Source organism: Ceratotherium simum, chromosome 29 (genome assembly GCF_057802395.1).
Source record: "Ceratotherium simum simum isolate JZ-2026a chromosome 29, ASM5780239v1, whole genome shotgun sequence".
NCBI lineage: Eukaryota > Metazoa > Chordata > Mammalia > Perissodactyla > Rhinocerotidae > Ceratotherium > Ceratotherium simum.
The window spans coordinates 9960061-9973624 of NC_141928.1; the positions used below are offsets into that span (position 1 = coordinate 9960061).

The following is a 13564-nucleotide window of genomic DNA, read 5'->3' on the forward strand; positions in this document are numbered from 1 at the left end:
GCTGTGGAAAACATTTTGTTTAGCAAAATAAAGCAATGACCAACAAGGAGGTGGAATGTGGGTTGTGATCTGGAGCAGTTCACAGCCATATTTGGTCACTAGGGAGGCTGAGGCAGAGCCTGCAGGAAACACCGAGGTAGAGGGTCCTGAAATTCAGGACGCCCTGAGGCTCCTTGAAGTCAGGGGACGCGATGGCGACGGCAGGACCTGGCCTCCAATCCTGGCTCCGCTAAATCCTGACGCCTGCCCTTGGGTCAGTCACCATCCCTCCAAGCTCAGTTTCCTCATTTCTTAAAAATGACACTATTATTCATCTCACCACATGGCTATAAAGATTAAAACAATAGAGAGTGTTTACACAGTGCCTGGCACAGATGCTCAAAAAACTGTAGCTGAAATAATGATGATGACGATCATTGTATTTATTCTAATAATTATTATTACTAATATTATTATTCAACTGGAAACAAAACATCTGCTGCTCAAGAAGGGTATTCAAGTTGAATGCTCCCCTCCTTACGGGCAAAAACCCCGACCAAATAAATTCAAAAGGCCTTTTAAAAGTTACTGCAAGCAAAGGATTTTATTAAATATCCAAATTAATAATTGAAACCCTGCCTTGAAATAAAACAGCGTGGGGGGAGGGGTGGTGCGGTAAAATACCGGGAAATTTCGCTTGTTTAACACCCATTTTTACTTTGTTTGGCAGCTAGATTTACACTGAGAGACCCGGGTGAAATATTCCATGGAGCTCCCTGCAAATAGACTGTCAGCTTCCACTCTGATAAAAGGTAAAATATCCTCCTCTAAATGGTCTGGTTCACAAAACCGACCCTAAAGTGAACTGATAAATCTGTTCTGACACACGGAAAACTATTTTCATAATCCTGAAAAAGGCCTTTCTCCAAACCCCGCAGCTTAAACCAGCCTCACAAAGAGCCTGGTACCCTTGAGAACCAGGCAGAGGAGGAAATCGCTTCACATTTATAACCCTGCTTTCCGGGACAACACCACCAGAAGCACACAGAACCATCATAACCACCCAGAAAAATCAGACACAGAGTCACAAAAATTACAGAGAGAACACATTTACAAGCAACAAATACCTTGTCAAAATCTCGTGTGTGAGAGGGAAAGCAAAGAAGGCCCGCTCAGAGGTGGAAGCTGCATTGACTAAGAGTCAATTCTTCCTTAAACAGAAGCTCTGACTTCCCAAGAAGCCATATTAAAAATTAATATCAAAAAGTGTATTGCTCAGCCTAAACTCATCATTCATATCTAACACCACCAAACTGCATTCCATTCGCCTTCAAAATTACTCTGACGCCAAAGCTAAGTTTGATACTGTTACAAAAGCAGTCACAGCTCTGTGACACAAGCATTTTAAAGATATTCAAATACCCTTACTTTGTAGGTCTCTTTCACACAGCTGTCTTAATCACCAGAATAAATCAGGCTGCTTGTAACCCTCCTTCATCTCAGGCTTTGAAGCCACTGGAGGGGAACTGTGACACTGGGCCCCTCTCATGTATGGCCTCCACATGTTTTCCTCAGGCATCACCGACAACTCAAGTGGCCTGGACCCCAGCCAACATTCGCACGTCTCCCCTTAAGAGTGTGAACGCAGGCGCTTTGGCGGCTTCCGACCAGCGGGGCCTGTGGAAGACAATGAGCTCCCCCACCCACACGTGCAGGCTCTGGGAAGTCCCTCTCTCCCAGCTGCTGGTCAGGAGCCTGGAGAAGCTGCACGGGAAGACAGCTAGGACACCTGGGTGGCTGCATCCCAACCAGCAGCCCCTCGAGGCACACGCTCAGCTCCCCAGTGAAATGCTTCACAACCAGCAACCCTGTGACCGTGAGCATCAGGGCACAGGGACAGCCTGCAAGCCAAAGGTAACTCACCTGCCTGGGCTCAAATCCTAGCTCTGATACTTAGTAGCTGTGTGACCTTGGGGAAGGAATTTAGCCTCCTTGATCTCAGTTTCCTCATCTTAAGATGGAGGTGATAATAGCACCCAACTCACAGAGCTATTATTAGGATTAAATGAGTTATTATTTATAAAGCCCTTGGAACAGGGCCCGACACCTACTAAATGCAATACACATCTCTGTTGGATGGATGGATGGATGGATGGAAGGAAGAAGAGATGAATCAATATATGATACCTGGTTCAGTGTATCTAAACCAGCTCACTTTACACATTCAAAAAATATTTTCTGAGTGCTTACCATGTGCCAGGCACCTGGAGTTCAAAGGTCCCGACCATTCTGAGGCTACACATTTCTCACTGAATGCTTACTGTATCAAATGAGATGACACAGTTGAAAGTACGTGCTAAATTTCCATACACAGATGCAATATTATCATCCTTATTTCTGTGTGACTAGCCTTTTCTGAGGCTTTAAAAGAGAAAAAAAGACACAGGAGAATCCCTGTCATCAATAAGCCAGCAAATGTAGTCCTAAGACCAAACACAAACACAGGCAGCAACGATGGGGAAACGTGAAATGCCGAACTGTGTGGTGCAGGTAACTGGAGGTGAGAAAGGGGGAAGACAACACGGGCCAGGCTTTCTAGAAGAGGCGAGGGCTACACCAGGTCTGGAGGGTGGACAGGACCCAGTCTCGGCATTCTGGAGTCCAGTCTGCCTCTTTCAGGAGAGCAGCCGGCATAAAGTGAGGCACACAGCAATAGCCAGAGCAGAGATGCTTCTGGAATGAGGATGACGTGCTCAGGGGCCAAGAGGAGACTCGTCTGATTAACAGGAGATGATGTGGGAGACATGTCAGATAACAGGAAGCCAGTGAAAGTTCCAGATGGAAAAAAGAACATGTGCATGTTTGAAAACCCCAGCAGGATGGCAGGCAACCGAGGGCTTGAAAGCTCCAGGGAAAGAATGTAAACGTGGGCTATTTAAATGAAATAATACCTGAGCCCCCAGAAGCCCAACCTCTAATCTAACTTCAAGTTAGAAGATAGATTCAGTTAGAAGTAGATTCAGGTCCTACCCTTCCAAAAGGTTATTCTCTGAGATGCCCCCGACTGTTGGTATTTTTACCTGGAGTGGGTGGAAGGTACCACTAGCCAAGCGAGGATAGTTCAAAAGCACAGTGCCAATGCTTGTACTCCTTGTGCAAAAAAAAAAAAATCTGCATTACAGTTTTCATCTTAAAATGAGTGTCACATCAAGGAAAGTTATGAAAATGTGTGTCCCATCTTCAGATGGATGTAGTTTTAGTGTGAAGGAAAAGGAAGTGTAATTATTCCAAGTAAAGCCACAGTCAAGCCTGGACACGCTCTGCAGAGGTACAAGGTTCTGAAGGACCCTGCTAGAACAGCAAGACCCAAGCCCTCCTTTAATGGGACCAGGGCCGAGTGCTCCCCTGGGCTCATGTACCCCAAAACGCCTCTTGCTACCATGGAAGTGGAGCTCAAAATCCAAGTTATAAACTGTTTACTCTTAGGGGGAAAATATCACTGGAATCAGCGGTTGGCCTTGTCTGCTAATCTCACCTCGATGGGGGACACATATAACCCCTCTCATAAAGGATGAACCTTAAAGGACAGCTTTCAACTCTAAAATCAATTCCCTCCAATCCTCTGGGCTGAGCCTTCTCCAACTAAACCTAGAAAAGAGGAGAACTTGCTGGGCCTCCTCATAGGTAAACGCCTCCTGCTCCAAGCTTTCTGCAACTTGGATGGGGGGCAAACACCTCAACGGGAAAAGAATAACTCGGCCTCACCTATCTGTGCAATTCTGGGCCTCTCGTTCAAGTCCTGCAACAACGGAGCAGGTGACAGGTGTCATCTGAGGTGCAAAGACTATCTTATAACTGAACGCCGACAGAAGGCGGCCTGAGGATCTTAGGCTGTCAGCTTAGATGGCAGGACTCCAGCCAGTGAGCTGAGGTCCCAGCTCCGTTGCTGGCTTATTCTGCAGGTTGATCAAGTAGCAGAGTTGATCCCACATCCGCAGGAAGGTGGGGTCAGGGAGGCCAGGACGGAGCACAGCGGCTCACGGGCTTTTGACAACGATGTGATGGGGGATGAGCACGGGCCTGCATGGCCTGCATTCTGTATCACCGCAGCACAATTTTTTCTCTCCTTTAGGACGAGCCATTAACCTTTTAGATGACAGCCCTGGGATCAGAGTGACGGAACGATTTTTGAGGTCAGCAAGGATCTATGTTCTCAAAACCTGACATCGACATGCAAAAGTTGTGACTGAATCCTGGTGTCCCTGAGAGGAAGACTAAATGCGTGTGACAGATCTTCTGCAATCAAAATGCCCCATTTCCCAGAGTATCTGTCACAGATTGATAACATCCACGCAAAAAGTTAAGTACAATTATGTCTGTCACTAAGAAACATACTTCGGAACCCGTGACTGACAACTTGCTGGAAGCTGACAAATCACCGGAAGATTCCGGGAACAACTCAGAGCAGCGCCACGCACCTTATAAGGGAAGCTCGGCCCGCCTGACTCCTGGGAGAGGATCCCTGGAGGCTGCACTCGCAGGCGGAGGCTGTGGGGCAGGACTCAGCAGCTGGGAAAGGAACGACGTGCTCTGTGGCTCTGGGAGGGAAGGTGACACTTCCTCCCAGAGGAGGGACAGTGTCAGTGAAGGGTCACAGGATGTGCCCATGGCCTGAGGTCGGTGGGGAGCAGAGTTCAGGCAGCAGCTTCTCCTCCAGGACCACAGTGTGCAAGACTCAGCACCCCAGGCCGATGGGAAGGGCAGATTAGAGCTACTGGAACCACAATTTCCACATTTTCTAGGACGGCCCTAGCCCAACATCCACACAGACATGAAATGTCCTGGAAAGTCCAGCACTCTGGGGTCCAGACTACTTACTTCAGATGGACTCAAAGGGACAAAAAATACTTGCCCACACTGGGACAGAGACAGGGTGTCAGCACTGCCGACGGCTCTCTGTGCCCTCCATCCGGGGAGGATTATCCAAGTTATCCAAGCCTCCTTCCCCGACACTGGCACTGGTGGCCCAAGAAGGTGATGGTTATAAGTCAGACGACAACGAGGAAGCACTGAAGGCCGCGTGAGGACCTCGGTGGCCAACGCCCACTACCCTGCACCCTCCCTGCCCACTGGAGCTCCCCAGAGTCAACCTTGGTGAGGTGGCTGTGGCCCTAACATGCAGGTCTGCTAACTGAATTTCTGAGGGTGGGGACCAGGAATACGACACATTTCTTCAGTAGGTTTAAGAAGAACCACTGAAGGTCTGAAGAATCTAAATGCTGTCTGAATACCACCAGCAGCGGGAAGCACACAGCCTCGTTAGTCGGCTTCGTCAATGCCATGAAATCTTTACCTTCAGGAAGTTTTCTTTATTAATTTTTTAAATGTTAAGTCTTAATCTACCTCCTTATAACCTCAGTCCACCTGATATGATTTTGCCTTCTGGGGCTCCCAACGACCCAACCCCACCTGGAAACACTTCGACTTTCCCTTCTACATATTGACCACTTAAACAGCTGAAGCCAGCTGCCGAGTCTCTACTCAGGTCAAAACAGAGTGGTTCCTCACACTCAAACTCAACGCTTCATTTGGGTAACTTTTACAAGGTGCACGAGGCAGTGGACGTGGACTCTCGATGGACCTGACGTGTGGGACGCCGCCCCAGGCGACGTGCCCCGCTGTGCACACCAGGCTGCATTCCACACAACCCAAGCTCGTGCCCAGCCCGGTCATTTCACACAAACCACGGCTAAGCCAGGTCTCCTCAATTTGGTTCTTGTGCAATTGACTTTCTGAACCTCGGCAGGCCCTTTCCATTTTCGCCCATCACCTTTCATCTTCCGCTTCCAGCGGGGTGTTCTAGCTGCAGAGGAGATGCGGAGTATTGACTCTGTCATTCAGCACATCAGCTCTCCCTAATGACTCTGTGTCATCTGCAAATTTGATAAGTATGCTTCTGATGTCTTTATCAAGCCACTAGTTCTACTGCTCAGCAAGCCAAGGGGCAGCAGTCCACCAGGGGCCCCTCCCTGGACAACACAAAACCATTCATTCATCCACACTTGGGGGCGACGGGTGCTCCATCAACTGTGAACCACCTGCCTGCCAGAGCTTTTCCAAACCTCAGTACTGGCAGCAGCAGAACCTTTTCTTCCCAGCAGAATCATACATGAGACCCAGCGTGTGAGAGGAGTGGGGGCTGCTCTGGTTGATATGGAAAGTGCTTCCTCTATCTGCACCTGCCCCAGGGCAGTGGCACGGAAGAGAATCAGAAAAGCCTGGACCCACAGACCCTGTCCTCTGCTTATATGCACCAGGCTGACTCGCAGAGCTGAGGCCAGCCCAGAGGAGAGATGGGGAGATGGGACTGTACCTCAGCCCCATCCTGCTGATCAACGTGCATGAAGTAGCTGGGCAGAGGATGGAGCAGCGCTGACGCCCAGAGAGAAAGCAGAGGCTCCAGGCCCCTGGAGGAAGAGGCATGCCCTTCTTCACTTGGAAACTGTCAAGAAATGTGTGCGGAGATGCATGCATGTGAGGTAAAGATTCAGGGAAGGAGGAAGAGGAGCTCTGCCAAGACATCTTATCCTGCCTTTGCCACAAACTTCACCAAACACTGTGTCCCATTCACAGGATACAGCCAAGGGGCATCCTTGTCTCTCCGGGCCCTGCCCATTCTGAAGGGACAACTCCACATCTGGCCCCATGACGAGCATTCTCCCCAACAACAGGAAGGAAGCAGCCAGGAAGCGTTGTGCCTGGGGCTGTGCCTGCCTCTGGAAAGAGAAGGCAGTTCTGCCGGGATCATGAGATCCACCGGTGCTGACCCATCATCTCTGAAAAGGTCCACCAACCTCCCCTTTTGTCTGAGATAAGCTGGGATAGCAGCTCTCCAAAAAACGGCAGGAAATTCTTGGAAAGATGAGTGACAACATAAGAAGTGGAGGCAGAGCACGTTTCTAGCTTTTGAGACAAAAGCTCAAGAAGGCAACAAGGTCTGCAGGGGCCCCTCCCTCCTTCCCTTCCAGTCCCCCCAGGGACTCGCTGGGAGAACGGCCTGCCACCCGCCGCCCACTCTCAGGAACCGCCGCCGTCCTCCCCGCCGCCTCCCAGTGTGGTCAGTAGAGGGTGCTGTGTCACCACACTACTCCAGCCCTGGCTTTGCAACTCGATCCCCACGTCCACACAAAGACCAGCTGGAAGAAGTAACTCTTCCGTTTGTAGTTTAGTATCACACAAGAAGGAAGCAGCAAAACACAGACTTGCTCTTATACGGTGTGATATCACCTATGTAAAAAGTACACGGTAAAATGACGCGAAGGACGTAGAACCACAGGTTATGAGCCTTTGCCCACCAGAAATGGAATTTCCCTTTTTTCATTATTTTCTATACTCTGTAATTTTCCACAAGCTTTTATTACTCTCATAATCAGAAAAAGACCCGAGGAGTGCTCGGGGACTGAGGACTCGTCTGAAGGTGGTGAGAGGGGGCTGCAGCATGGGGTCTCTAGCTGTTGGAGAAACATCTGTTGCAAAACTGAATACGAGCCTGGGTCTGGGCTGAGCGCTGGGAGATAACAGGCACTAGACATGTCCCTGTCCTCAAAGAGTTCACCATATGACCACAACACAAAGTGAAAGCATGACGGCCAAGAAGCGCTCAGGCCCAGGCCCAGGGTGTTCAGGGAAGGCTTCCTGGCAGAGGAGGCATCTAAGGCAGGGGATGCGAGACACACCCAATGCACAGGTGTCAACATGAGCAAAGGCACAAAGGCACAAAACAGGAAGGGAAGAAGAGGCTACCAGTTCAGCTTAAAGTTTGAGGCTTGGGGATGAGAGAGAGAAGACCAGAAGTCTTCACCCTACAGGCCCACTGCAGACCCCATACCAGGCACACGAGCATCACCCAGGGCCCACGACCACCGAGAAAGCTGTCTGATTCCTCCGCTGGAGACGGTACAGAGACCTGAAGCCTCAAGGAATAAAGTAACATGCTCGTCATTTCATAAATCTTCAATGCAAAATTTGAATCAATAATCAGCATTTCTTTTCTTTCTTTTTTTTTTTGTGAGGAAGATCGGCCCTGAGCTAACATCTGCCAATCCTCCTCTTTTTTTGCTGAGGAAGACTGGCCCTGGGTTAACATCCGTGCCCATCTTCCTCCACTTCATATCAGACGCCGCCACAGCATGGCTAGCCAAGCAGTGTGTTGGTGCGCGCCCGGGATCCGAACCGGCAAACCCCGGGCCGCCGCAGCAGAGTGCGTGCACTTAACTGCTTGTGCCGCCGGGCCGGCCCCCAGCATTTCATTTTTTTTAAATCAAAAATATTAGATAGGAAAATAATAGAAAAACCAAAGACACAAAAAGCCCCTGATGGATAGGAGGCTCCCATCAGTGGGTATGCCACCTGTAAGTTATCGCACAGCGAGAGAGGACTTGGGACAGACAAGTGGTTTTTACTGGGAAGCATCCATGTAACATTCAATTATCCGACCGCATACTGGCTGACTTAACTCAGCCAAATTAGAATACATTTTATATTGACTATTTTGACACTTGTTTTATTTGGCAAGTAAAACAAAACTGATCCAATTTCCTTACAGCCTTTGTAAACCATAAACTGTACAACAAGAGGTGATAAAATATATAAGCCTGATACACACTTTGTTCTGATGCGTATCTCCAGTGACGCCCGGCTCCCCATGGCCTGTTCTTGGGCCCTCTCGCTTCAGCTGCTAGTGACCATGCTCTACGCTGACCGGCAAGTTTCTGGGGAGACCACCCTTCCCACTTTACCTGGGAGAATCAGGGTTCTTCCTTTATCCAACAGAAAGTTAAAACCTGTCCCGAGGTGCTCCCCATTTCCTGGCCCCTCGGAGCATATGATGCCAACAGAGAGCAGCTCTAACTACTCCAGAGGAGATGGGTCTGAAATAACCCCCAACACAGGCGAAGGGCCTGAGATAACCCCCAGAACAAGAGATGGGCCTGAGATAACTGCCAGCACAGGGGATGGGCCTGAGATAACCCCCAGCACAGGGGATGGGCCTGAGATAGCCCCCAGCACAGGGGATGGGCCTGAGATAACCCCCAGCACAGGGGATGGGTCTGAGGTAACCCCCAGAACAGGGGATGGGTCTGAGGTAACCCCCAGCATAGGGGATGGGCCTGAGATAACCCCCAGCTCAGGGGAAGGGGCTGAGATAAACCCCAGAACAGGGGATGGGCCTGAGATAGCCCCCAGCACAGGGGATGGGCCTGAGATAACCCCCAGCTCAGGGGAAGGGCCTGAGATAACCCCCAGAACAGGGGATGGGCCTGAGATAGCCCCCAGCACAGGGGATGGGCCTGAGATAGCCCCCAGCACAGGGGATGGGCCTGAGATAACCCCCAGCACAGGTGACAGTGATGGCAACGGTGACAGTGCTCCGGGTAGGGAGAAAGGAACGAGCAAGTGCTGACGGGAGCCGTGCCTGCCTGGTACTCCTAAACCAGATGCTCACCTACCTGCTCAACCTGCACCTGTGGGCAGCTCGTTAGCCATTCATATCTTTACCCCCAAAGTGAAACTGAAAACTGCTTCTCAAGTTTCAGGCAATTCCAGGGGTAGTTAAGCGACACTTGCACAAGAGAAAGACCAGACTGTCTTTAGGCGGTCTGTCCCGAAGGACAGAGTCCTCTGAGCTGCTGGCTCATGACAGCTGGTTCTTCAGAAGGAAGCAGACCATCAGCTAGACGAATGGCCCTGCACCTCTCAGAGGGCAGGGTGGGGTTGTGGAGATCAGGACGTGGAGCCCACTGGTGACTACCTTGTCACGTACCCGACAGATTTTGTTCATCTCTATTCGCCCACATGGAAGCTTTCAGATCCTTTCTCATTTACGTGACATCAGTCCCCAAATGACAAGGCCTCGCCAGTTCTCAGTTGTTTATTTACTTTTGTAATCCTTTTCTCAAACTTCATCCATCATCGCTGTTTCTTCCTTGTCCTCAAATAATTTACTTGCAGAGTAAATGTGATGCAGAGGTTTTTTATTTGACAGGATTCTTTTACCATCTGCTTCTTGCAGAAAGTGTAGAAGACCATTACTACCTCTATTATGACCAAAATCGGTTGCCAAGCAGCCAGTTTGCTCTCCCACATTTCTTTGTGGAAACAATTACTGAAACTAACATCCCCTGAAAAACTCCTTGCTATTCTCTCATACCCGAACTGCTCATTTCTTAGTTTGTAGCTCACTGGGAAAAGAAACAATATGAAAATGAGCATAGTTACTTACCAACCCTCCTGGGTTTCAAGTGAGCTGCTGGCCACAGCAGAGAAGGAATTCCACCTTCTCACAGCCCGTGTTCCTACCCACATGGCCACAAAGCTTGTGTCTGTGTGCAGCTATCGGCTCTTTAGAAGAGCAAGCCAATTTAAAGTTGCATATTCTGCTATTTTAGGAGCCTGCAGAATATGTTCACAATAGAATAGAGAATGGCCTTTACATTCATGTAATGCAAAGATTTCTAATTGGATTTTTAAAATCTCCTCTAAAGGTATGTTGCTTCTGCAATTTTTTAGCTAGCTTCTGTGCTATTTCAGCAGATACTAAGTGGAGGTGTTCTAAAATGTTATGCAGGGGGACCCAAGGCCGCAGGACTGTCACCCGCAGAGCGGCGTAAGCCACCACAGACAAGGCCTCACCTGGGAAGGTTGGGGGCTGGCGTAGAAGCTGCTGACGACTGGGAAGGCGTCGTGGGTTGAGACGAGTCATGATTTCTCGGGACTCTGCCCATCCGATACCAGATCCCCATGCTGTTCAGTTCCCTTTAGGAGAAAAGAGAAATCTTCATGGCGCTGTTGAGCACAAAGCATTTACCTGAGCAACAAAGCAACAATTCATTCAGAAGAATCACAGCCTCCAACACCAGGGAATCAATGCTCGCCCGAGAAGATGGGTTCCATCGCCTCCCTTTGTGCTCTGGTGCCACAGTTCAGAGTCTAACGTGAGGGCAGCTGTCCCACTGAACAGGCCTTGATGGCATGGCCATCTTCTTCACCACCCTGGAGCTCGCCTTCCCACCCCTGCTGACATTTTCCTTGGTTCTCAGTCTTTGAAATTCTTTTTATTTTGCCACTTCGTTGTGGGTGTTTACGTGATAAGCCACTGAGTCCTATGTATGGTTAGGGTGAGACAGATGGAGCAATGGACTGACAGACACACATGCCTGGTTTTTAACTCTGAGGAGAATGAGCCCCACCCAGCTCTGTGACACACCCCAACTTTTGAATACAGCTCCTTCCTGCTGGGATGTCACCAGCCGTCGGCCTCATTCTCAGGGTCAGTTTAGGAGACATCTTCAAACCACAAAGCATGTGCCCCACGAACCACCACGACTCAGAGTGGTCACAAAAGGGCCTGACAGATGCCACGTCGGGCTTCCTGTTACTTGATACGCACGCCCACTGCAGCCCGGCCCCATCCCACACAGTCACAGGTGCTTATGAGACAGGCTTGTTCTTAGGAATTGTAATGGGATTATTTTAGCCTCATTGAACCTACAGCCTCTCAATTGCCCCAGAGAACTGCATCTTGGGATGGAGAGGAATATTATCTCTTCAAAAAATGAGAACAGATTTATTCAATGGATACTTCTAGTAGCTTCTCAGTACATGACAGGAACTATTCTAAACCACGATCACATCTTATTAGATGGCTGCTTCCAATCGGCTGCGCTGATTTCCCCACATCTCGGTCATGGCCCCACGGTCAGGCCTTGGAGGAGCTGTTCCCAAACAGGAGGTTTGTCTCCCCCAGCTGACAACCCCAACCCTTGCAAAGTAACATATGGAACTGTGCCTGTTTTTAAGAAAAAGTGACTTAGAGTTCTGAATACTGAATTCTCTTTCCTTACTTAAAAATGACACCGAAACTCTCTTCCTACGGAAAAGAATTGTTGCCCCAAGGTGAAACAAAAATATACTTTATTTAGAAATCTTTTAAAATTATAAAAAAGACAGAAGATTCTAGTTTTGATTATCAAGACACATGTGGTAAGAATCTATTCTTTAGAAGTGTTTAAATTGGTTAAAAATTGAATCTTTTAAAGTAGTATAGTTTGTAATTAAAAATACACACAGTAACTGAAATTAGACTTTAAAAGTGCATTATTAAATTCCTGGCTTCTACTATTTGTATGTAAACTGCTGCTTCTAACACACCTGAAGTATGGTTATTCTCTTAACTATTTGCTACTCCTGCAATCCGGTTTACCCAATTAGTAGGAAGGGAATGATCACAGTGTTTCTTAAGGACCACAAAATCTTGAGACAGAGCATCCAGATTCCAGAGCTGAAGAGTCTAAACAAACCACGTGCCCCAAAATGAACACAGTCTCTATTTTTGTGATACCTGCACCCCAGGCGCTTCGAGCAAACACCACAGCTCTTGTGTACCACCCAGACTGCGTCTACATACGAGGAAAGGCCCTGGCTTTGAGAGGAAAGAGGAGGGTCTGGGCTCAAATGAACAAGGAGCAAAACAGAGCACAGCCCAGACCCCAGAGGAAGAACTCATTTGCAGGGACCTGCGGGAAAGCAAGACTCCTGCAAAGCCGGCCAGGGAGAGAGGCACGTGGGCAAGGGGGCCAAAAACCAGCTACCACACTGATTAATTTGAAAGACGCGAATTTCAGCTGACTGAGTATAACGAACATCTATTATCTTTCGGACATCCAGCGTCTTTTCACCCCCGCTTCTGACGTTTACCTCCTCTCTGTATTTGGAGGGCAGCTACCCCCCATTCTTAGCCCCTGAGTTCCAGTGGAGCTGACCCCACCTCCAGCTCAGGCCTGGAAGAGAGAACAAAATTTTCCAGGTAGCAGTGATGGGTTCAGGGCACATATGACCCCAGGGAGATCCATCAAGACCAATGAGACTGAATTCTAGAACTTCTGTTTGAATTGTGGAGAACACAGACCTGCTCTTTGTCCTGGGTCTTGAAGCTGGAGGAAAAGCAGGTGAACCTACCACACCCCATTCCTCTACTCTAGGGTAGAATACGTCTAAGAATGGGGTCCACCCTGAGGAATCAGAGCAAAGAGGAGAGAGGGGGAAACTAGATCCTAGTGACGTCCTCTGAGCGCCTACTTCCAGCCACACCTGAAGTCAACCTGCCCCCTGAACTCTGCTGTTATGTCAGCCAAGAAATTCTTCCTTTTGCTTAAGCCAGTCTGGGTTGGATTTCCTGTCACTTAAACAAAAGAATCTGGAGTGAAATCCTGAGATTCCTTGTACTTACTATTTAGCAAGCAGCTACAGAGCCAGGCCTGTGCCCGTACTGAGGCTACCGGGAGAATAAGACACAACAGGCCCAGCCCTCAGCAGTCCTCCGCTTCTCAGGGAAGACGAACATCGGACCAAAAAACTGCACCAGGAATTATCATGTGGTCACGTGATAGTCACGTCTCTCCCCGACTCAGAACTCTCCGGCTTTCCGGTGCACTTTCCAGCACAGGTGCACACCCGCAAGGTCCTGCCCACTACCCCTCTTTATCCCCAACTCTTCCTCGCTCGCCTGCTCCAGCCACCCTGAGCT

General features: G+C 49.2%; 1 protein-coding gene across 3 annotated transcripts in view; it reads right to left on the reverse strand.

Moving 5' to 3' along the window:
• MVB12B (multivesicular body subunit 12B) overlaps positions 1-13564 on the reverse strand; it is a 184428-nt gene that overhangs the window by 98153 nt on the left and 72711 nt on the right. For all 3 annotated transcript variants that reach the window (XM_087419078.1, XM_087419079.1, XM_087419080.1), the window contains exon 6: positions 10672-10794. In XM_087419078.1, coding sequence (XP_087275204.1) covers positions 10672-10794 — 123 coding nt within the window. The remainder of the gene's footprint in view (positions 1-10671; positions 10795-13564) is intronic.